General features: G+C 31.9%; 1 protein-coding gene across 1 annotated transcript in view; it reads left to right on the forward strand.

Moving 5' to 3' along the window:
• The window catches only part of LOC143063799 (uncharacterized), a 154,829-nt gene that overhangs the window by 107,704 nt on the left and 20,059 nt on the right, over positions 1-27,066 (forward strand). Inside the window, exons 17-18 of the mRNA XM_076236181.1 lie at positions 15,169-15,196; positions 18,007-18,025. Coding sequence (XP_076092296.1) covers positions 15,169-15,196; positions 18,007-18,025 — 47 coding nt within the window. The remainder of the gene's footprint in view (positions 1-15,168; positions 15,197-18,006; positions 18,026-27,066) is intronic.

A 27,066-nucleotide genomic window follows, 5' to 3' on the forward strand; every position in this document is an offset into this window, starting at 1 on the left:
GTAATTTTCCGTATTAACCACACATTCGGTACTTTTCGGCATATACCTCCGGCAATGTTCCGAACTGGACCTAGCTCATTTCAAAGGTATTTATCCAGGCTATTCCCCACTTAAATATTTTTCTGGGATCCGGGCCCGTCTGGCCACCACAGAGGTTCAAAGGTGCCCCTTAACGTAATTTCCGTATTAACCACACATTCGGTACTTTTCGGCATATACCTACGGCAAAGTTCCGAACCGGACCTAGCTCATTTCAAAGGTATTTATCCAGGCTATTCCCCACTTAAATATTTTTCTGGGATCCGGGCCCGTCTGGCCACTACAAAGGTTCAAAAGTGCCCCTTACTTTATTTTCCGTATTAACCACACATTCGGCACTTTTCGGCATATACCTACGCCAAAGTTCCGAACAGGACCTAGCTCATTTCAAAGGTATTGACCCATGCTATTCCCCACTGAAATTTTTTTCTGGGATCCGGGCCCGTCTGGCCATCACAAAGGTTCAAAAGTGCCCCTTAAAGTAATTTTCCGTATTAACCACACATTCGGTACTTTTCGGCATATACCTACGGCAAAGTTCCGAACCGGACCTAGCTCATTTTATAGGTATTGACCCAGGCTATTCCCCACTTAAATATCTTTCTGGGATCCGGGCCCGTCTGGCCACCACAGAGGTTCAAAGGTGCCCCTTAACGTAATTTTCCGTATTAACCACACATTCGGTACTTTTCGGCATATACCTACGGCAAAGTTCCGAACTGGACCTAGCTCATTTCAAAGGTATTTATCCAGGCTATTCCCCACTTAAATATGTTTCTGGGATCCGGGCCCGTCTGGCCACCACATAGGTTCAAAGTCGTCCGGCGTGGTCACCGTCATTTAAGCAGTCTCTGGTAGGTGTTCACTATACATTTCTTTTCTTTTTTGGCTTTCCATAAATATTTCTATTCATATTTCTATATGTTTCTGGAGTGATCGGTTTTTGTTTTATATTTTATATATTAAATTACATCTTTGGTGAATCTTCGGTAATGTTTTATTGATAAAAATCTATATAACATAAAGACAAATATGGAACTTATCTCAGGGTTTATATTCGAGGACAACGAAAATTTATGACAGCTTGAAGGGGTCATAAAATTGTATCTTTTCCCTCAAGCTTTTTAATGATTTTCAACTAAATTTGAATATTGAACCGACTGCTAGCAGCCGGTTGGATATTGAATATCAATTATCGAATGTCAAATAACGGACAGACCGCTAACTTCACATATTACATATTTAAAACGGAATGAAATGCTTTAAAAATCAGTAGAAACCGTGAAATTGTCGATTTCTGCTGTTAGATTGCATTTAACTAAGATTTAGCGATTTTTGGAACGTTTGGGTCTCATGCAGTTTTTTGGTTTTTAGACATATCATCAAAATTGGCTGCTGGAAAAAAGTGGCTGCTATCTTGATTGGCCGATAAAAGTGGCTGCCAGCTTGAGTCTGGTTATAAATTCCATACTAAAACGGACTTTTAACATTTGATTTAACCTTTTAGACTTTTAATGCTGTGTTTTATCTGGGATATAAATTCCAGACTAGAACGGACTTTTAACATTTAATTAAATCTTTTAGACTTTTAGTGCTGTATTTTAATGGACATATTATGATAGTTTTATGTTTTGCTGTCTTGAGTCTATTAAAGTTTTTTTTTATTATATATTATTTATAAGAATAGGTTGAAAATATTTCGCTAAAACGGGCATTGACCATTTTAATTTTCGCTAAAATGGGTTAAAAATCTGGCGCTAAAATTGGTTTTACTTTGGTGCTTAAAAGTCCGATTGTTTCGCTTAAATGTCCTATGGATGCGCTAAAATGTCCTCATCCGCAGTACAGTTGCATTTTAGTATGCTTATATGACAATTATTCTAGTCAATTAAATTAAATGATTCAAGAAATGTGGTTTTTTTCATTGTCAACCGAATAGTAAATACTGATTTTTTTTTTAATTCAATTTTCTTTCTAGAATGCATTTCTAGAAAGAAAACAAATCGAAAAATTCCCTTTTCTCACTCAATATCAACTCCCTCATCCTCTTCTGCTGCAATGATCGAAATAGATTACTTGAATGATAAAAACCAATTTCAAAATCATACAAGACTAATTATAATTGAAAACTACGCAATTTTGACACGTTAACAAATATAACCAACACCAGATTCATGTGTTTTAGAAAGAAGTTTATAGTTATTATTTTAATTATTCATAAGTCTGTATGAAAACAATGTTTTTTTCTATAAATAAACGAAACAAAAACAATACCTATAACAAACCGAAACGCAAATCTATATTTAGAATCTAAAGACCGTATCAATTTCAACTGAGTTCGTTTAAGGTCTGTTTGTTTCATGCACTTATGCATAACCAAGTTATCCCATAGAGAATCATAAACTAGGTGTTCTAGAAACATTGAAATCGTTTATCAAATAAATCGTTAAGCAAGTTTTTTTATGATACGCATATCAATTCTTTTAATTTCATCATGATGAATATAAATTCATGCATTAAATGATACCTCCAAAAGAGCACCAACGGTTGCGTTACGTACCAACCGTAACTGATACGTAGCAAATCGGGAAACCTTTACTGTAGGTAAAGACAATTAATTTAAGAGTAGACTAGTCCGACAGATAACCAATCTATCTGTCTGTAGGACTAGACTACTTCGAAAGGAATGTATTATACCTTTCCTACTAATGACTTCACGGTTCAGCTAGCAAGCAAGCTAACCAAAGATATTATATTTGCCTATACACTCAATGCAATCGGCTGTAAAGACTTGCTCAGTCATGTTGATTTGAATATTTATATACTGAACACCTACTTTTCATACGATGATTATAGTGCAAGTAATGTTCCATTCGAAACAGGTTTCGTATGTACCTTAACATTATACATTTTTAAAGAAGTCAATTGTGTAAGTTAAAACAGATCTTATACTATTATGTTTTTTAAAAGTCTACTCCGAAAAAATGTCAACTTTTCTATTTTATAGTATATCAATATATATCAGGCAAACATAAGATAAAGTATGAATGTGCTTCATGTTTATCTTCTTTTTGTCTGCAATTTCAGGGGAAATAATTCTTATTTACAAACCGTTTGTTGCAACGGTTACTAACAACGGTTCGTTGAAAGCACAATCGAGTACACACAATATCGTGTGTTATGAATAGGTAACATATCTTCATGAAAGTTATACCAAGTTGTAGCTAAAAATCATCGAAATACTTAAGATATTGATTCATAAAACATACATTGACAGCAAGGTATATATAAATGAATTTCAAAGTTCAATGACGGCTCCCAGTTCGTACTACGGTTGGCACGGTAAAATGGAAAACAAATATTATTGATCAAATATGATTAATCTATCTTGATTGGCGATGAGACAACTATGATGTGTATTTAAGAAATTGTTGTGTTCCGTACCTAAATTTGTTTATAAAGTATATTTGTTTTTTAAGATTAAACTTATTTATGAATTGACTATGCAAAAAAGGAAGGACTTACAATTTACTATTTTATTTTATTTTAGAAGTCGAATTGGGAAAAAAATGAAAATGTAAAAAAACTATAAAGTACATAGAAGTATTATCGCAGGAAAAATTTCACTGACGACGAAATATTAGTTCTTGCAAAGGGATTAAAATTTATTCCCAGTTCTGATGTAAAATACAAAAAACTCTTACGAGATTTAGACGAACTTGGTAGAAAAATGCGATGCAAATATCACTTCAGTGATGAATCTAATGCGGACAGCAATCATCCTTTTAAAATTAAATCGGGATTCAAAGCCGCTTCAGCAAACAACACAATAGAAAAGTATCCCTTTGTCAAAAAGATGTAAATATGCAGACTATAAAAAAACAAAGTTACAAATAATCTTTCTAAACATGAAATAGCGGCCCTCAAAACCTTACGTTCAAATAATAATATAATTATTAAGAAAGCTGACAAAAATTCATCTACCGTTGTTCTGGATAAAAGTCTATATATTAAACAAACACTGAACTTCCTGAACAACAGTATTTCCTATGAACAAATCCGTGAATTTAATACGAACGAAATATCTGACACTATACAAAAAATGATAAAACAACTACACAAGAAAGAGTGAATCGACGATAACACATATATATATATATATACCTAGCCAATAATGACGAGTCTATATGTTGCCAAAAATTCAGAAAATTAATCATGAAGATAGAGAAAAATATCAAAACGAACAAAGATTTCCTAAAAACTATAGATATTCCTTGAAGAGCAGTTGTAGCATTATGCAATAGTCTGATAGAAAAAAAAATTGATCAATTTATGGACTACTTTCTTAAACCAGTACATTGTGTAGTTATCCAAGTATGAACTTATACACAGGACACAACCTCATTTATTAACAAAATTTATCATATGTTTAGTAGTAAATACAGTAGTTTTGCATATTTGATAAATAGCCTGCTGTTTAATCAATATCGCGCAACTTTGATGCGCACCCTTTATCACATACCCTTTATCACACCCCTACCCTTTATCGCATACCCTTTATCACACCCCTACTTTTTTTTTTTTTTTTTTTTTTTACTTAACGTCAGTTTTGTTTTTTTTTTGCTTAAGAAAAATTTTCCTCAAAATATGTAATTTTTTTTAATGACGTCAAACGTGACGTCACGAACGTCAAGTTTTCATATTGTATGCGACGTCACGTCAAGTTTTCATATTTTTTGGCACACTAAATGCAACTATAAAAAATACAAAACACACAAATAAATACAAAACAAAATATTTTTAAAACAACAGCACGCAAATTGTAAGGTAACCCAGGTGCTTCAGATAAGTAATTGAGCAGTTCTTTTAAGGCCTTTGAAACAAGACAAAAGTACAACTGAAGGTAACCTTGTGCTATGGATCAGAAAACAGTTCATATAATATAATACTCTTCTGTAGAAATATATGATAAAGCGTATAATACATGGCAAAATCCGTATCACATGCCGTATCACCCTCGACCAATATCATCCCTCGGGCCTAAAGGCCCTTGGGCTGATATTGATGTCTCGGGATGATACGACAATACGGATTTTGCCATGTATTATTCTCTATAGAACAAATAAGGGCACCGGATGATATATATTTGTGTAATTATATGCCCTTTTGATATCACTAGTATGTACATTTCCTTAACCACGGTGGGTATGGTTGTCCTGCGAGAGAACGTTCTGTGCTGGTGATTTGGTCCTGTCAGGTGCTGGTGGGTCCTGATTCTGTGCTGGTGGGTTTGTTTACATTGTATCAGAACGGCAATAAAACAACTGTTTTGTTGCTTAATTTTTCTCTGATGCGTCATAAGTACCATGCAAAGTATATTACAACAATATTATATTGCAAAAGTCGTGCAAGTTCGTTAAATGGAATTGTCCTGACGCTGTGCTGGTGATAAGAAAAACGGTCCTGGTTCTGTGCTCCTATGTCCTGGTTCTGTGCCTTTATATTTTAGTTAAAAGTGGCATATATTCAAGATCATTAATGCTGTACTGTTATTGACTAATTAACTGTTGTATGCTTTCTTGAAATTAACATTGTTGTGAATCTGTTTACTGTTATTATGAGAGAAAAAATACCCTTTTTTTTTTTTAAATTAACTGTAATCTTATTTATTGGCCTGTTAATGGGACCCTTCCGAAAAGTTGCCCCTTTTTAAGATAAGAAAATATGTTTACGATTTTCGGGATTACGATCATTTTGCAAGATCACCAAATTAAATACGTTGTAATTTTTACAATACTTATATAAAGTAGATGATGTGTATGTTTGTTGTCAATGGACAAATTTCCATAAGAAACCAAAGAAAGTATGTGTTAACAACCATACGTCATCGTACGACCTTCAACAATAACCCATAAAATAAAAATGTAAAAGGTTTTGCATTAAAATGGAGAGCAAAAATATAGATTTTTTTTTACATAAAGCGACAGATAATCATGACTTTTTTTCGAGCAAATTGACACATAAAATGAATATATATAGTATTGTGTTCAATTCATTGGTTACATCTTTTACTAGGATAAAAATCCTGTCAAGCTAAAAAGTCCACGAAAATTTGAGTTAAAACCTTTATTCGTTCCAACAAAATTATTGAGATTTTGTTGAGGATTTAACCATCTACGACAACAAGAATTTTTTTTTTAGAATTTAATAAAGCTCTTCTATAAATATATGCAAAGCAAACTATTGATCAAATTGCTTGCTATGATTGTTTGGATGTTTGTAAACGACAGGTAAGTAGTCTGTTTACTTTATACTAGAATTTGTTTGGACAATAAACATTAACTTCAATTCCTGTCAGTTTGTATTTGTCCAATCAAATCCCAGTATGTATTGAAACTCCGCCTACCTATTGTTTGAAAACATCCAAGCAAACATAGCAAGCAAGTCAATCAAAGTTTTTCTTTGCATGCTTTTATAGAAGAGTTGTACTATATAATGCAAAGAAGCGTTTAAGTCTTTCGCCAAAAAATACTATCAATTTCTTTTTGTCCTATGTAGACTTCCGTACCATTTCCTTTCATTCATGATCATTAAATTGAACTGTAAAATATTTCTTGGTACCTTCTTAATTCCTTTATAAGTCTTATGTAAATATAATTATGACAATAACTGTTGTGAGCACAAGATTCACTGCACAATTTTAAAGTTCTGCTTCATCAAACATTAAAATGTGGACTTAAGTTTGGAGACTTTTTTAATCGACACGATTGGGATTTTTGTATATGAGAACATAGTTTATCTATTAGTTGAAAATGCGGCTTTGAACTAGCTTTCAGTACCTGCGAGCATTCGTTGTTCAATAATGTGTGTCTTTGTGTTATTATTTTATGTGATAAATTGTTGTGTTGGTACACCACTGTAACAATGAAGGAGGAAATGAGGAGGGTTGGTTGGGAGGAAGTGGGGAGGGGTATGCGGAGCGCTAACAAACATGTCTCTGCGGCATGGGCTTTGATCATTGTTGAAGCACCAATGTAAGGGGCATTTAATATCTTAATAAAACTATTCTTATTTTAGATACTATATATTGTTATCTTATATTGGACGAAAGATGTTGCCCTTTTATGTAATTATGTAATACAAGTTACGATCATTTGAAAACACATATTAAACAGCCAAATGGATGCACAAGAGCTAAAATAGGAGTCATAGATCCTATTGACAACAATTATCTGCCCAATTTTATTGATTTTGTAACATTTGTTTCAAATATGACCAACTTCTTTTCCAAAATCACCAGCACCGTATCAGGACCCACCAGCACAATGACAGGACCCACCAGCACAGTATCAGGACATGAATAAATTGAGAAAATGCTAAATTTTAATAAATTGCAATGTTGTTTCACAAAATAGTTTTGTCGTGTGGATTGCGGTATAGAAAGCGGACTCTATGAGCATTTATGTTTTATTTTTTCAGTTCTAGATTTTCTGAAAATGAGCATTTTTGTGTTACGCTTACTGAAACAGTTTAGAGGGTCAACTTTTTAATGGTTTATATATGAACCCATAAGAAACAAAATTGAAAAATCTCAACTGTTTTCTTTCATTTTCAGTATGAGTGAAAACGTCAAAATCATCATTTTCGTCTTTGTTTACATTTTTTCATTGATCACCAGCAGCCGTCAGGACCGAATCACCAGCACATAACGTTCTCTCGCAGGACAACCATACCCACCGTGTTAACTCACGATGAAATACTGCAAGCAGTTGACAGAGTATGGTACAGAATATGTCGTAATACACATGAAGTATCTTTACCACCAAAAAAGGACTTCTTAAGAATACTTCAATACATTCTGTGCAATAATGAATCAGAATTTAATAACTTGATATTTAGACAGACATGTGAAATCCCAATGGCGGCGGGCTCTCAAGTGAGCCCATCCCTAGATGATCATGATTTAAGATTGTTTGAAATCATAACGAATAGTCTTGATATATTTCCTTTTAAAGAAAACATATCACTGTTATCTATATACAGAGATGATGGATTCATTCTTTTTGATTCTATAGTCAAGATAATTTTGCTGAATTATTTAACATTACAAATAAAATACACCTGTTAATAAAATATCTTGACGTCACAATTTTTAAATTCAATTCAATTCAAATATTTATTGTCATATAAACTCTGAACAATAAGTTTGTGACAAATAATATAAACATACACAAAATACATTTAACAAACAAAACCATGAAAACAAAAAAACAAAAAAGCAAAACAGTCTATCTATATGATATATAAATATATTTTATAAATAAATCAAGAGTCCCCTGTCCTCAGTTCTAATGCCTGTTTAAAATAGGACCCTAAGCTTTCTACTTCTTTTGAGGTTGATGGACAAAGAAGATATTTATTTTTTTCATTTTCTTGCCAGGACATAAAATCTGGCATATGTTTAATTACATTTTCTATAAAGTTATCTCTTAGTTTAGCAATTTTTTTGCAGTATAAAATAAAATGGGCTTCATCCTCCATTGTATTACAGGATGTGCATAGTCTTTTTTCTCTAGGTATTTTTAAATGTCTTCCTTTTTCTATCATTAAATTATGATCGCTAATTCTCATTTTTGTTATGTTACTTCTCTTTTCAAAAGATTTACAGTTTAAGTAGTTTTCCATTTCTAAATTTTGCTTTAAACTTTAATATAAAAACAATTTACTTTTTTTATCTATTTTTTCAAATTTTTGTTCAAATACATTTGTGTAGAAATTTAAGAATTGATGTTTTAAGGTTTTTTTTAACAACTTTGAGTAATTTTTTCTTTTGTTTCCCTCAAGAATGGATGCGTCCATGTTTGCCTCTTTCAAAATATTTTTAACATATGTAAACCAGGTATAGCAACCTGAATTATCTAAACTTTTAGAAAGTAAAAAGGATTCGTATAATAATGGATTAATTTCAGAATTTAGTAATCTTGATAAGTAAAGTATACTTTGAGTTTTTATATGCATCTCTAGTGGGTATCTCCCTAGCTCTGTTCTCACAGCTATGTTTGATGAAGATTTTCTTGTTCCGAGGATATATTTACAGAAAGACAAATGTAATTTTTCTAAACTTGATTTATCAGTAAAATTAAGGGGATCTATATTTGTTTTGGAAATATTTGCACGTTTTTCTGCTCTAAATTTTGTAACATAAGTATCCATATAAGTTATTTCTGAATTATAAGTGGCTATTGGTTTAACTATAGAATCAAAAAGACTGCAAGCTACTTTAACTGGCAGATTATTTAAGGAACCAGTATAAGTTTTAATGGCAAACATCACTTTCCTTGCTTTATTTACAAGCTCTTCAGAGCTATGCAATAAGTTTCCATTTGATTTCACAAGCATTCCAAGAAATGAATACTCAGAGACATTTGACAAACTTTCATTTTTATATTTTGATAAAGATGTTTCCACTTTTTTATTATTTTGCTGCAGAATCATTGTTTTAGTTTTTTTAATATTTAAAGTTAATTGCCATTTTTCACAATACTTTTCTAAGTTGTTCAGACTATTTTGTAGGCCTTCTTTACTTTCAGATAATATTAAAAGGTCATCAGCAAATTGTAAAGATCCTACTTTAGTATCAATTAGTTCTAATGGACAGCTATTTTCATTTGAAAACTCTGCATCTAAATCATTAATAAATAAATTAAATAAAGTAGGACTCAATGAATCCCCTTGTTTAACCCCTTGTGTGATTTCAAAATATTCTGAATGCCACTCTTGATGCTTGAAGGCAGATTTTGTTTCCTCATACTGTCCTTTAATAATATTAAATATTTTTTTCCCTGCTCCTGCCTTATACAGTTTATAAAGTAAAGCTTTTCTCCAGACAGAATCAAAAGCCTTTTTTAAATCTACAAAGCAGGCATATATTTTATTTTTATTTTTGTGTAAGTATTTGTTTATTAAAGACTTAAGCACAAATATACTATCAGAGGTTCTGTGATTTTTTCTAAAGCCAAATTGAGTATTACTTATAGTATTTTCCATCAGTTTAATCAATCTTTCATTTAATACAGCATTAAACAATTTTGGTAAGCAACTTATCAGAGATATTCCCCTGTAATTATTAGGATCAGTTTTTACTCCTGATTTATGCAATAAAATTAAGTATGAGTATTTCCATTTTGATGGGTAAATACCTGTATTCAAAATAAGGTTAAACAGTTTAACAATACTTTTGATAGACACATTTTTACTAAATTTTACTATTTCATTTATAACGGTATCTGGCCCAGGCACTTTTTCTTTTTTTTAGCTTACTAATAACATTTTTTATTTCAGAGTATTTTATTGGAGCATCTGTTTCTTCATTAGATATTATGTTCTTTTCAATATTAACAAGTTGTTTTTCTATTTCCTCTTTCCATTTTATATTTACAAATGTGGGTTTTCCTTGGTCCTGAATATGCTTCGTAATTATTTCTTCATCTTTTAAAATTTCTGGCACTTCATTACCAGTATTTTTTTTGTTTTTCATTCCTTTAAGTATTTCCCAATAATCTTTAGGTTTCTTATCAAAACTATCTGTTAATGAGTTAAATATTTTCTCTCTGTATTGTGCTTTTTTAAATTTTACCATCTTTTTAAAACTTTTTAACAATTCAAAATATTTCTGTTTAAGTTGATTATTTGGACATTTTTTAAGTTTATTTCCAATCCTGTTTATTTCTTTTTTTGTCTCATATACACAATTGTCTGACCATGCCTGTCTATATTTTTTTCTCTTACTTTTAATTCTTTTTGTAATTTTACAAGTAATATCAGAGATATTTTCAAAAATGTTAGTTAAATTTTCAGTTGCACCATCAACCCCTTTTTGATTTTCCTGATACTCATTTAATTCAAACTTCATTATATCATTTTTTATATGCTCTGACATAAGAGCTTTAAGTAGCAAGTTATGTGAATTTTCAGTCCATTTATATCTTTTAAAATATTTCCATTTTTTTTCTATATGACTTTTAAGGTCAAAAGTTTGTTTTATATTACAATTTAATGTTAACTGAATCTGACAAGTAAGTAAAATCATCAGTTTTAAAGTATTTCACTGAGGACAGGAGACTTTCACTTATTAATGCATAATCTACAGCACTGTATCCATTTATTGACATATAAGTATAGTAGCCTAGGCTGTCCCCTATAAATCTGCCATTTAATATGCGTAACCTTGAGGCAATACATAGTTCTAATAAGGATTTACCTTGTACATTTGTTACATTATCTTGATTGTTTCTAGAAATTTCAGTGTCAACTTCATAATAATTTGGTATTAGATTTTTAGCATCAAAATTATTTATTTGACAAGAATCTCCTGTAATAAAATCAGGACATTTACCAGTCCTTGCATTCATGTCCCCCATTAAAAGTATTTTTCCTTGTCTTGCGAAAGTACTGATCTCATTTTCTAAAAAGCTATAATCATTTTCAAAATAGTTTGAATTTATAGGGGGAATGTATAATGCACATAAATATAAGTCTTCTTTGAAACCAAAGAATTCCTTTTCAAGTTTTAGCCATAATCTATTTTGTGATTTTGTACCATTAATATTGGTTATACCTTTTGCTATTTCTTTTTTGTAATAGACAATAATTCCTCCACTATGTCGACGTACTTTTTTTTTCTTTTTGCGTATTTTTGAGAAAGTATTATAATTTGATATTTTATTATCTTTACACTCCCCTTTCCAGGTTTCAAGTAATATATTTATGTCACTTTGAATTTTATCTATAAAAAAATCATCTTGAATTTTGTCCCCAAGGCCACGCATATTCCAAGCAGAAATAGTTAAATAGCGTTTATTCTCATGAGTTCCCATGATCAAATTCCTTCCTTTTTTTTTGTAAACTAAATGTTTTTGTAAAATAATCAAATAAATGGTCTGAAAATAAATCATTATAAGTTTCATTGTTATAGTTTTCATTTGAGTTTTTCTACTGCCAATTATTGACTTAAGAAGATGACTTTGGTTTATCTTTAAAATATAAAACTCTTCATTGTCATATATATGATATATTCATATTTCAAAACATTTTATACCATACATTTGTACATATAAGAAATATCAAGCAATAAACAATGTCATCATTTAAACAATATCTGAGGACAAAGAAAGATAACTCAAAATTTTTGAATAAGCAAGTAAAAAATGTTTGTTTTTTTTTCTTTTCTATTTTCTGTTTTAAAATTATTTCTTTATACTTACATCCAAATATATTGATTAAACATGTTGAATTCCAACTTTAAAATAATTGTTTATGAATTACTTTTTTAATATATATTAAATATGGTAAATTTTGTCATTGCCTTATGATTTATGGTAAACAATTAACATATAAAATAACACTTTTAAGTTTCTCTTTTGTCAGTTTGACATCAGTTATCCAATTTTACCAACCTTCTTATTTTTAACTGTTCCCAGGTATATTATATGTATACATATTATAATATCTATCATATTTCTTTTAATACATCTACATGATAATATGAAAAATATTAAAAAAAACTTAATTTCTTACAAATATTCTTAGGCTTATCTATTTTGCCTAGTTTAACATGTTTAACCAAAAATCAAATATTTAAAAATGTCAACAAAAAGATCTTTATTTCTTATTACTTAATAATGTCCATCTCTCATTCCACTAAACATGTATTCAAACATTTTGTACATGTTGTCCCTATCATTGTTCATGTGCATGTGACTAGTATTTTTATTATCTGTATATCTGTTATTTGTATTATCTGTATATCTGTTGTTTGTACTATCTGTGTATCCATTTTTTGTATTCTCTGTATATCTATTATAAGAGTTATGCTTGTCCTGTCTGTAACCCTGATATCCATTTGTATCTCTTTTATTGTACCCACTTCTATTCTGGTCATAATTTGACCTCACTGAATAGCCATTGTTGAAGGACCTTGGATAATTTTTATCATATCTAACTGATAACAGTGGGTTTAAAATTTCCTTAACACATCTGACATAAAGCTTTACACCTTTAAAATTTGGATGAATTAATACCATCATAGAAATCTGAATGAATCATATTTTCAAATTGTACATAGTGTAACCCAGTATCAACACAATAGTCTCTAAGTAAAATATTGTATAGACCAATTTTTTCATTCTATGCATCAGCTTTGTTTCGGTCACCAAGATAATATCTTGGTAAAAGTTCCCCGATCACAACTGTAGATTCTGGTAGAGTAGATTTAAGTTCACGAACAAGTAATTCAACCTCTTGTATTACATCATCTGGTGTTTTTTGTTCCAAATCATTTGATCCTATTTGTAGCAAAACATTTTTAGCATGTACTGTTCCCAATTTTACAAATTTTGTTGCTCCCTCTACAGTTTTATCTCTCAAAGTAGTGATTTTCACTTGTTTATTCTTGTACATTTTTTTACCATCAAGGTCTTTCACAATTGATGATCCTATGACCCATAAATCCACTTTTTGTATGTTTGTGTTTTTGGATTTTTCAATACTGAAACAGATTCCTTAATCATAATATATTAGACGTCAAACTATTTTACCGTAAACCTAACTAGGCTAAAGCTATCGAACAATAACTAGCGAAAAATAAGCCAGCGAACAAATAAGGCGATGTATCTAAAAACCGAAAAAAAATCAAACAGCAACGGCCGTTAAATGATAATTATTTCTAAAAGGCAGAAATTCCGTCCAAATATTGCAATTTAAACTGTATCATGAAATGATATTAATCCATTGATAAAACAAGTCACATCTCTTAGTTTAGGCTAATATTCAGTACCACAGTAAATCTGCAGCTGTCAACGGATTATTTGTAGGTGTAAGACCACCAATGCACCCACTTCAATTTAGAACGTAAAAGAAGTCCGTCAGTGTAAAATATAGCACCTTTAATTGAACTACACATTTACAGAAATGGTGGTTGGCCTATTCCATGGCTTCTAGAGAAAAATAATGAGGGGTGTCACGGGGTATGACTATAAAGGTCATGTAGAGGAGAAATAGGCGTATCTTTTGCGCAAGGTATCGAAGGGCGCTATGTTCAAAAATCTGAAACTAGAGTTCAAAATTTGAAAAATAATTGTTAAAAACAGTTGGGTTGACCTATTTCATGGCTTCTAGAGAAAAAATAATGAGCGGTGTCACGGGGTATGACTATATAGGTCTTGTAGAGGAGAAACAGGCGCATCTTTTGCGCAAGGTATCGAAGGTCGCTATGTTAAAAAATATGAAACTAGAGCTCAAAATTTGAAAGAAATATTAAAAACAGGGGGGGTTGACCTATTCCATGGATTCTAGAGAAACTTAATGAGGGGTGTTAGGGGTATGACTATATAGGTATTGCAGAGGAGAAACAGACGCATCGTTTGCGCAAGATATCGAAGGGCGCTATGTTCAAAAATTTGAAACTAGAGCTCAAAATTTGAAATAAAAAATGTTAAAAACAGGGTGGTTGACCTATTCCATGGCTTCTAGAGAAAAAAAATGAGGGGTGTCACGGGGTATGACTAGATAGGTCTTGTAGAGGAGAAACAGACGCATCGTTTGCGTAAGGTATCGAAGTGTGCTATGTTCAAAAATCTGAAACTAGAGCTCAAAATTTGAAAAAAAATGTTAAATAGTTAAAAAAAATAACGCGAATATAAATCATTACGCAAATTGAAAATCGCGAAAAGAGCTTGTAACGGCTAAACGCAAAATAAAGTATTCGCGAAAATAAGTTGGTTTACAGTAGGAAATCATTTATAGAAAAAATCAGGTATATTGTGTTTCCTTATATAACAAATTTGCGTTATTTGATAGCTGTATTATAACATAAAAAATAATTTTAATATTTTAAAAGTATTGTGATCTGTAAGGTTGTCATCAATCTGTGAGTTCATTTAACATAATGTCACAATGTAATCTGCGAAGCAAAATAAAACAAGTCAATTCTTACATAAAGAAGTTTAATTAAATTTAATCGTAACAATTTATTATTTGTGACTGTTACTGAGTTATTATAAAACGTCCCTGTATTAATTGTTATTTTGCTTTTCTTTATTCATACGCGAATAATTATTTGATCTTTTGCAGGATGAAAAAGAGTCTAGTCTTATCCAAAGTAAGTTTTTATGGATTTTAATTAGGAAATCATATCCTGTTTTCTTTGAATCAACGAGTATGCAATTCTTCCTTTTCACGTGAAATTGCAATTATCAACATAAAAATCAGTCAATTTGAGCTCAGTCATGTATATTTAGGTGTCGACACCTGCACTTGATATTCAACACTGAAATGCATGAACAGTTGATTCATACGTTTCTTTCTTTAGACAAGAAAAGTTTCTGAATAAGTTTTAGGAGCAGACTTGGGGTCAATTACATTGGAATGTTATTAATTTAATTACACATTACATTGCAAAAATGGTCAATTACACTAATTACACATTACACAATTTTTGAAATGTAATTAATTAAATTACAATTACTTTACCAAAGTAATTAATTAAATTACACATTACATTTCATCATAATATTTGTTAACCAATATTATACATGTATGTATAATGTATGTGTAAAATATTCATGTAAACATAGTTTAACGTTGCATTTGATAATCATGAGTAATTTTAATGTTTTGTCATTTAGTCTGCACCTCTCTGGTCTGTACACTTTGACAGCCATTCTCAAAAGTATTTCTATAGGAGCTAATGTGGCATATATCGCTTGATTAAGACATGGAGGTATTATACTTCCATAATCAGTAGATGTGTTGATAGGAGAGGAAATTAGTTCCTATTAACTTGCCAATACATTAAAGGGTATTTTGACATCTCAAAAAATGAAGTTATTTAAATTAAACATAGCATGAATAAAGATATTATAAATAAATAAAATAAAATCACTTAATAATTATTAAAAGGTATGTTTGTCACAACATTAAAAATAATTTTTAGTACAAACAATGTATATAATGTCTATATCTTAGCATTAGTTTGCTAATTAGATAAAATACATGTAATAGTGGACATTTTAATCTGATTAATTGCTCTTTGTTTTTAAAGCTGTTAATTTTTATCTCTATAATTCTTTTGTGTATACTAATTTGACAAAATGATTGTGTGCAGTAAATTTAAATTCTAAATGAACTCTCATAAAGATTTTTCACACATTTTTTGTTTTTGTTTAACATGGTGATTTATTATTTTTCAATCTATTTAGTTAAAAATCTTTCTAAAAAACATATGTATTTTTCAAATCATAAGACTATTTAGAAAAAATTCTGTTGGTCAAATAACTTTAAAAAGTAATATAAAATTTTTAGAATAAATTACAGAAAGTATGTGATATCAATATTTGAAAAATAAATATAATTTTACAATTTATATTATTAAACATTTAATTTAACCCTTATCATTAACACCATAAAAGTACATGTAATTGAAATGTAATTCAAAAGTAATTGATCATTACATGCTTGTTTCATTGTAATTAATTAAATTACCATTACAAGTAATTAAAAAAATGCTCAATTACACATTACATTCAATCACATGGAAAATTGTAATGCATTACACTTAATTACCATTACATTTTCAATTACCCCATCCCTGTTTAGGAGGGGGAATAAAAAGGTGAAACACCATTTATAGTCATGCAAGTAGGGAAACCACAACGAGTACTGTATGGATTGTCATTCCAAATTATGTTTATGAATATACACTGCCATATGTTCTTTCATGCCGCCTGTTACTTTCGTATCGATTTCATCCATAATTCTAACGATATTTTACCTTCCTATTCATGTATTTTTAATTCATTGGTACTTTTTCTAAATGTCAATGACTTCCATATCAAATTATTCCTTGTCATTTTTACTCCCTTTTATACATCTGTACCATCATATTTATACATACCATTATAGTACATTGTAATACATTAATAAATTCAATATCAATTTTATAAAATATACATTTGATGATAGAGGGAGAGAATTAGCAAAGAATTCAAACTCGAGTAAACTATTAATCTCGCACCAAGTCAGGAATATAACAATAGTTTTTGATATGTTACCTCCATTTTTACACTCCAATAAAATTGAGAATGAAATGGGGAATGTGTAAAATAAACAACAACCCAACTAAATAGCAGAAAAAAAGCCGAACACCATCACTTCAGTACAGCACGAAAATCCTCCAACCGGGGGCGTGCTTCAGAGATCTTCGGAGATCTTCAGATTGCCCCAAAACAAACATGTGTACTAGTTCACTGATAATGGACGTCATACTAGCTCCGAATTATATATTAAATGAACTAAAATTAAAAATCACAAAAAGACTGTAATTCACATGTTGTTATGTTGTGGCCTTTTATAGCCATCTATAAAGTTTTTGCTTAATTTTGAAGGCATTACTATGTTCAGGCTCAGTGTTGAAGGCCTTACGATGTACAATTGCATCTTCATGTTCTTAGATCCCAAACATGGTGACTCTTTGAAATAGTTAAGTAATTGTCAGTCATACCACATATCCTTTATTTCAGATAAGAAAGAAACCGTACGATTTAAAGCCTGATGTCGTAAGACAACATGCAACATTTTAGTTCGATGCAGATTTTCATATTGATGAAATGTATTATAGTAGTAGAAATGGATTACACATGTTTTGACTATAACTTAATATTGCGCTAGGTCCAAGTCCATTAGGCATTGACAATATTATTAACAAATGGAGAGAACCGAAACAACCGTGCCATTAAGCAAATCTTAATTCCAAAAAAAAAAAAAATCAAAAAGAAAAATATCAGAAGAAGAATTGAGGTTTGAATACTAGTATATGTTTTCATGTAGCTGTATATAACTTTAAGTTCAATTCCCTAACTATGTTAAGTGATTTGTCTTTTAATGACCATGTCAATACTTAATTTACTTCAGATGGCGACCTTCAAGTACAGTAAGTTGAATACTTATAATATTGTCGAATTCAAACTAATGTATTTTTCCATCAGTTTGCTTGTTTATTTACTCACTGCTGTCATTCGGTATATCGATAAAATGATCGTGATAGAATTTAAAAAAACAGGGTTATGACCTGTTCCATGGCTTTTAGAGAAAAATAATGAGGGTGTCATGGAGAATGTATATATAAGTCTTGTAAAAAATAAACAGATGCATCGTTTGCGCAATGATTCAAGTGGCGCTATGTTCAAAATTCTGAAACTTGAGCTCTAAATTTGAAAAATATGAAGAAAAAAACAGAGAGGGCAATTGGTTTATAACATGGATTCTACAGAAAAATAATTAGGGTTTTCACGAGGTATAGCTATATATGTCTTGAAGTTGAGAAACAGGTGCATCGTTGGAGCAAGATTTCGAGTGGTGTTAATATGTCCATAAATAAAACCAGGGCTCGAAATATGGAATAAACATTTGGTTTGCTATCAATGGCTTCTACAGAAAAATAATGAGTGGTGTCACGGGGTAGAGCTATAAAGGTCTTGTAAAGAAGATACATTGTAGATCATTGTAGTCTGGTCAATTTAGTCGTAATAGTGAACAACCTGCAACTAATTGCAACAGACAGTTTTTCTCTAAAAAAAACCAAGTATGTTACTATCTATGAACAACATACTAAAAATATACAAAAATATATTTTGCGGAAAGTGGTGTAATTAATGAAACTTTTTGTTAGTAAAAGTAAGGTTTTATGAGTTGCTTCCCCTTATTTGCCAAAGTTGAAAAAAATAAAATCATACGAAAAGTGTTTTATTGGTTTTTTTTTAATCAAAATGAATCACCTTCCTCTCTAAAAGTTTGCATATTTAAATAAAGACATAGACCGAGATTGTGTTATGCTATTTTACAATTCAAGAATCGAATTATCCAAATCACGGGAGGTATATAACTTTAAATGGAACAATGTACTAGATGCGATTGACCACCTTAGTCACCATCTTACTTGGCATTTGAAAGAATACTACCCTATGTTATAGGGACCGACAGTCATTTTGTTGTATAGGAGAGGGCTTCTCGAAACCCATGTTTTGTCCTTATAAAATTTTTTATTGCAAGACATAGTGTTTGAAATTTAAGGTCTTTAATTGGGTATTTTTCCTCCACAACTTTTTAAAGGAAACAATTTTATTTTTTCATTTCGTTTCTGGAACAATTAAATCGAGAATGGGAATAGGGAATGTGTCAAAGAGACAACAACCCGTCCAAAGAGCATAAAAAGCCGTAGGCCACATTTGGTCTTCAATACAGCGAGAAAATCCTGCAATCGGAGGCGTGCTCCAGCAGGCCCCTAAACAAAAATGTGATAATGGACGTCAACTAAACTCCGAAATATATAAAAGAAACTAAAATTAAAATCATACAAGACTTACAAAGGCCAGATGCTCTTGACTTGGGACAGGCACAAACATGTGGAGGGGTTAAACATGTTTTTTGAGGTCTCAACCCCGCCCCCTATACCTCTAGCCAAAAAAAAAAACCAACACACACACAGCAATGCGCATTATTTTCTAACACAAGCGATGAAAACGGCTAAGCGCGTACATGTTTTGATCATTTGTTTCTAACATACGTTTGCAAAGTTTACATAAACTTTGACAGACTATGCACTCACTCAAGATGCGTCTACAGTTTGTCGTTCATCGTTTGTTAGTACAAACGCTACATTTTTTTCTAACTTCAACCTTGATCTGCACGTGTTTTTTCCCGCGGTTATTACAAAGATGGATTCTGTCAACAGAAAAGGAGGTATGTATATTATTATTGATTTTTCACTAACATGAGGTTTCTGTGAACATATAAACAACACACACAAGTGATTTAAAAGAAGATTAGTGCCATTTTTGGCAAAATAACAATACATAATTTCTATATTTACAGAGCATCAGTCTTCAGAGAGTCAAGAAGGAATGAAGTTGCAAATGTACTTCTGTCTTTATCGTTAGTTTTACTGATTGTGTACCAATGTGTTGAAATTTTATAGAAAATCCACAGCCTTTCCACTTGTTCTCAGATATTGGCCATTCGGTTCTTGATAGATAGAGGATTTTCCATGCAGTGCTAGCAATTATTTCCTTAAAACCAGTTTATAAATTAAAATATTGGTTAAAAAATATAAATATGGAGCAATTCAAGTACACCTTTCAGGGCGCGCTCGACTTTAATGATTCCTCATGAAGTTTTTGGTATTGTAAAGATTATCGTGAAAATAAAAAAAACAAAAAACACTAGCACATCGTGCAACTTTTATTAAAGAAACGCACAATTTTATACACGGTGCGCTTAAATGTGTGTTTTTTTTTTATATATCTATGCTCATTCTTACATATCTGTTGTTTACTTTGAAATATTTGTTTTTTTTATAGAATCTGAGGGAAATCACAGTTATCAATACTATGATTCATCTCTCATATTCCAGTCCAGCACCTGTCCATCATATGCAGGATCTTTCATGAGAGGGGACTACATCGATATGAATTAGAACCAAAGACCTGTGAATACAAACAACAGAAGAAATTTACCAGCGAGTTATGGTTTAGAAAGCCAGATGAATAGGAGGAATACCGGTACACGTGTGCAAACATAAAAATCTACCAATCCTTCATGTAACTTTTACCCCAACATCAACATCATCTTCAAAAAGTCAGATTACAATTCCTGATGACAAGAAGTAGGCAGGAAAAGGATGGACACCAAATGCTGTCAAGACATTGATACATACTTACGACAGCGAGAAAGAGAAATTTGTTGGAAGCAGAAAAAAACGGAAGAAAGTGTGGATAGACATAACAGACCAACTTAAAGAAATAAGCTTAATTTTTAGCGACAACAAAACCTCAGGAGGTTCTAGAAAGAAATGGGAAATAGGAGATGAATGACCTCATGGGTGACAAACCCAAATGTGCGTCCCCTGAATGTGTCAGAGACAGCAATTTCTGATGATAAAGAAGAAGAAAATTCGGCTGCAGATGACACAATTGAACTAGGAGAGGATGGACCAGAACCAGACAAGGAGCCTGAAAAAACAGAAGAAGGCAATGTTCAGCTTCTGATAAATTTGCAAGTCTGTTTGACGATTATTGGAGAGAAAAAAACAAACAGCAGAAGAAGCAAAAACAAAAGCACTGGAAGAAATAGAACAGAAAAAAGAAAAAATGAAAGATAAAAGATATAAAGAAAAGGCCGACCTGCTAAGAGATATGGTAGAAGCTTTACAAAACAAAAAATGAATTTTAATATGATACTAATAATTAACATAATTACATTTAATTAAAAAAATATTTTGTCATTGTATTTTTAAATTTTGAACAAGATTATTATTAAGTCTCCCAAACAAAGTTTGGAGACTTATTGTTTTTGCTCAGTTCTTATTATTCTTCTTCTTCTTCCTCTTCTTCCTCTTCCGCCACTTTAAAAAATGAACTTGTCTGCAGCGTTTCTCCAAAACCACTTTTCAGATTGACTTAGAATTTCATAAAATGGTAGACTAATATGTCTAGGTGAGCCATCAATCATTCGTTTGTGCATTGGGGTCTATTAAGGGGTATTTTGGGGGGTAGAAAGGAGGGAGGGGTTTACTATAGAACCCTATGGGATTTTATTTTCTAAAATTTTCAAATGACTATAACTTGAAATCTGTAAGTGATAGATACATGCAGTCTTCAGAATTGATTATAGGACAATAAAACAAATCACATGAAATATAGGGGGAGTCCCTAGGAGTTCATCCCCACCCCCTTCAATTTGAGAATATGCTTATATCTTGTAAACAGTCCAGATCCCCACCCCTAAACCATATATATTCTTGAATGGGACCTTAAAACAAATCTAATGAAATTCAAGGGAGGTCCTCGGGGGTCATCCCCACCCCGTTCAATTTGAGAATGTGCTATTATCTTGTAAACGGTCCAGATCCCCACCCCTAAACCATATATATTCTTGTAGGGGAAAATATAACAAATGAAATGAAATTAAAGGGAAGTCCCTAGGGGGTCACCCCACCCCTCTTGTTTGAAAACTTGTAAACGGTCAACATCCCCACCCCTAAACCATATATATTATTGTAGGGGACAATAAAACAAATGAAATGAAATTAAAAGGAAGTCCCTAGGGGGTCACCCCACCCCCTCTTATTTGAAAACTTGTAAACGGTCAACATCCCCACCCCTAAACCATATATATTCTTGTAGGGGACAATAAAACAAATGAAATGAAATAAAAGGGAAGTCCCTAGGGGATCACCCCACCCCCTCTTGTTTGAAAACTTGTAAACGGTCAACATCCCCACCCCTAAACCATATATATTCTTGTATGGAACAATACAACTAATCAAATGAAAATAAAGAGAAGTTTCTGGGGGTCGCCCCACCCCGTTCAATTTGAGAATGTGCTTTTATCTTGTAAACGGTCCAGATCCCCACCCTTAAACCATATACATTATTGTAGGGGACAATAAAACAAATCAAATGAAATGTAGGTAAATTCCCTAGGGGTCACCACCACCCCCTCCTGTTTGAATACTTGTAAATGGTGGAGATCCCTACTCGTAAGCCATATATATTCTTGTATGGGACAAAAAGTCAAATCAAATGAACATGAGACCATATGAATGGCGAGTTATGGGAGCTTTGTTTGGGAGACTTCTTAACAGCATCCTGTTACAATTACTTCTTGTTATTTATTATTATTTCTTCATCTGTTAAAAGTTTCCCTTAGGGATGGAAATGTTATGTAAAATGCTACAGAAAGTAACAGGATCTGTTGATTTTGGTAGTGTACAATCCAACATTTTCAATTTCCTAAATCTTCCCTTTGGTTGACATATGGATCTTTCTACTACCATTCGGGTAGAACTTTGAACACAATTGTACCGTTGCTGTTGCCTGGTTAAGGTACCAAAGTCTTTAAATGGTGTCATCAGATTTTAAGAAAGAGGGTATGCTGAATCCCCAATCAAATGAAACTCGTCAGGCAAGGTTGTTTTATTTATTATCCGCTTCCCTAATTTCGGAAAAAACGGGCATCATAAACGTATCCCGGCCACCCAGTATTTACAGACATAAACTTCATCTCATGGTCGCATACTACTTGGGCAACAATACTTTTCTGTTATTGTAATTTTCATGATGTTGATTTGGACCAGGTATTGCAATATGGGTTTCGTCTATTGCACCAACCACACCTGGCATACCTGAGAACAAAACATAAATCAACATATATAATATGCAGTCTTGCTTTTAAATGTATTTTTCAATTTGAGATCAAAGAGACTGATTGAAAAGGGAATCTTACCTTGATATTTATCGGACATGTATGGATTGAAACAAGTACCCAGTTGTTTGAATACGTGGTCCATTCAAAAGTTCGCAAAAGTGAGAGGTTACATAAATCACCAATGACCAAGTACATATATACAGACCACTAAGAATAAAAAGAATGTGTTTGTACATAATCATTGAATTTTTGTGCATAATTTCGCATAAATAATTTTATTTCATTTACATATTAAGTATACTGTTGTTATTTGCGGCAAATATACATTGAAATGCTCTGAAGCCATTTCATTTCTGCGTAACTGCTCTCCTTTTGGCCAACGTATGAGTTTGTTTTTATCCTTCACCATCGCTGACACAATGCCGTCTACCGATTTCATCACTGTAGAATCACTCACATCAAGACAACTTGCAATTGACCTATAGCACACTGTATTTGCAAAATACCACATACAATTCTGTGAAAAGTGCCTACAAAGCAATATATGCCAATTATAAAATTTGATATTCAGAGAGTTACCATAACATATGGACATTTTTCACAATGGTCATAGTAGATACTGTTTAAAGTTAGACAGATTTAAAAAAACAAGTACCCACTGCTGCATGTATCACGTAAAAAACTGAATACTTTGAACAAAAAATTGCGAAATATCAAATGTTATGAAATATTTATTCTTTCTAATACAATATGTTGAAATAAATACGTACCCATTGATAGCCTGAAATTTCTTCTAAATTCCTGATTGTCATATTAACTTAAAACAATATGAACAAATGATCCAATTTTAGGTATTGCCCTCCTCTGTATTATTTCAGTAGCTGTTTTTAATAAAAGAGCTTCATCAGCACTGTCTCCAGATGTTTCATCAGATGAAGATGCGGAACTGTCAATGAAGTTGTCTATGCATAAAAGAGATAAAAGGGCGATATCCTCTATGTGTAAATCATCTTCTGCAGTAGACATTTCCGCGTTATAAGTTTGTCTATCAACACAATGTGTATGCATAATTGAAGGTTCAAAACAAGGTCAAAACACACTGATTAAACGATGTATTTGTTTCTACTTTTTTAGCGTTTAACAAACGATAACAAACGCCACACAACGTTTACAAAATTTTGATTAGAAATAAATCCACCCTCAGTTTAAAGGAAGTCCGAGTCCGATGTCAAAATATGTAACAAAAGAAACTAAACAAAAGGACAATGATACATGTTTAGACTTAGAGTGCATTTCTTTCTAACCAAAATTTTGTAAACTTTGTGTGGCGTTTGTTGTTTTCTAAACGCTACAAAAGTAGAAACAAATACATCGTTTAATCAGTGTTTACTGACCCTGTTTGAACTTTTAATAATGCATGCACATGTTGTTGGTAAACAGACTTTTTACAAACGTAGAAACAAATTCATCGTTTAATCAGGTTAAAATTAGAAACAAATGTAGCGTTTGTACTAACATACGATGAAAGATAAATTGTAGACGCATTTTTAGCGAGTGTATAGTTTGTCAAATTTTATGTAAACTTTGCAAGCGTATGTTAGAAACAGATTATCAAAACATGTGCGCGCTTAGCCATTTGCATCGTATGTGTTAGAGGGAAAACGGTAGTATTTTATTTTCCCAGCATTAGGTTGGCCTTTTGTGTACCCAAAGCAGGTGACGGAAGTCAAATTAGGAGCGCTGTGATTGGATGTAAGGGTACAATATATTTTTTATTTGTCTATGAATAACTGCAGTGTGTATATTTACAACATAAATTTTGAAACCTATTGAAATATTTTCTAGAGAATTATTTGAAAAGACTTGCAAAATTTCACAAATTTGGTGCAAAATGACGGTGGGCATGGATAACATAAACAAGCTCCGTTGGAAGTTGGTCATGATACTGTAACTATTTGGCTTTAATTTTTAAAACACAATAATAAAGTACTAACACAACATATAACTGTTTTATCCAGGTTTTTATCTTAAAAAGTTGTAAATTTAGAAAATGTTAATATTGTCGCCTATGGCATAATAAATAGTACCATTTTCCCTTGAAAGAAATGCACGCTTAGAATCATTTTTTGTTTATTATACCTACACATAATTACTTTAAATATATAACCCGGAAGATTTGAACAAATGTGAAGTAGAAATAAAGCAAATTCAGACAATATATTCAAATTTATTAATTAGACAATATATTTTAAGTGCTAAAGTGACAATTTGTTTATTCGTTTACCTCACCTATTACCTTTCGTTGTGTTTAATTAATTATATTGCTAAATATATGTTTGTCGTAATGGAAATCACTTTGACGATTAAAAACTAATCCGTTGGACACTAATCCTTGTCTATAGGTGTTTCTTTTTATATATGCATTTTTATGTTATTTTGTGGTCAGTTTTAGGTCTAGTACTGTCCGGACCTTGCTAATTAAGTTCAAGTTATAGTTATTGAACAAGCAAGTCGGTATATACGATTTAATCTGGACGGCTCTGGTGACCCTAATTAACCCGAGCGACGTAGGAGTTCGGGTTAAAGAGTCATCCAGAGCGTGCAGATTAAATCGTATATACCGATTTGATTGGCCTAAACTGTTTTAACACATGACGCAATCAATTTACGTTAACATTTTGGAAATATGCGTACGATGATCCGCAATCAGCGGCTCCTATGAAAGTTTCTTGTAGGGTAACGAAAGGGGGAAATATGCTTTTATAAGTTATAGATTGGTAAGTGTTAAATTATTATTGTATTAGGTCTTTCCACTTTTCGTGGAAAGTCCTTTTGTTTTTCTTCTGATTATTTTTTTTTTTCTTCTGCCGTCTGAGATGCTTTTTTGTCTTACAACATATCGAATGGATTTTTTGGCCAATGATGTTGTACAGTAATGGGGGTTTCAAAACTCACCCTGTGTGACCGAACACTTTTTCTTATAGGAGTTATCTCCCCGTGTCCCCTTTTTCTTGTTATCGCTATATCTCTAACACCGTAAAAGATTTTAGCAAACTGTTTTTACCAAATTGTTCGTCTACTCTTGAGAATGATTTGGTTTATTTTGACTTGAGTGATCGGAAGACATCTTATGGGAGTTATTTCCCGTTGAAAATTTAATATAGGCGATTTGTTGGATAAATTCATACGTTATAAGTCGTAGAGGCCTATAGTTTTTTTTTTTATATTAAGTCCTTGGTCCATTTGAAAGAAATTGAGGTCAAGGTCAAAGGTCAAGGTCATCTTCTAAATTTTGAATTTTGGTTGTTATCGTTATTCCACAGAAACTGTGATAGTAAATTATATGATGTGTTTGCCAAATAACTGTTTACAATAAGGCGCAACTTCAACCCATTTCAGTCAAAGTGTTTTGGTTAATGCCCGCGTCACACTGTCTTTTTTACGCCGATGGCAACACGATTATGGAAATTTTCAAAATCGGGACTGATCGTATCCAGATCGGGCTATTTGTAGTGCCATCTTTAACCATCGTAGAACCATCAGCCACTTTTTCTAGCCTTCGGGGACTCGGGGACAACTTCGGGAAGGGTTCTAAATTTTTTAACATGTTAAAAAATCCCCGAAGGTGCGTCCGATGTCGAGGGTTCGTATTGAGTTCGTATCACCATCCTGACCATCGTGATGTCACCGGGAATGAATCTTTGAACATCGTATTTCATTCGTGTTTCCATCGTTTCAATCGGGCAGTTTTAACATTACGATGTCTAC

This window comes from Mytilus galloprovincialis, chromosome 2 (genome assembly GCF_965363235.1).
Source record: "Mytilus galloprovincialis chromosome 2, xbMytGall1.hap1.1, whole genome shotgun sequence".
NCBI classification, from domain to species: Eukaryota; Metazoa; Mollusca; class Bivalvia; order Mytilida; family Mytilidae; genus Mytilus; species Mytilus galloprovincialis.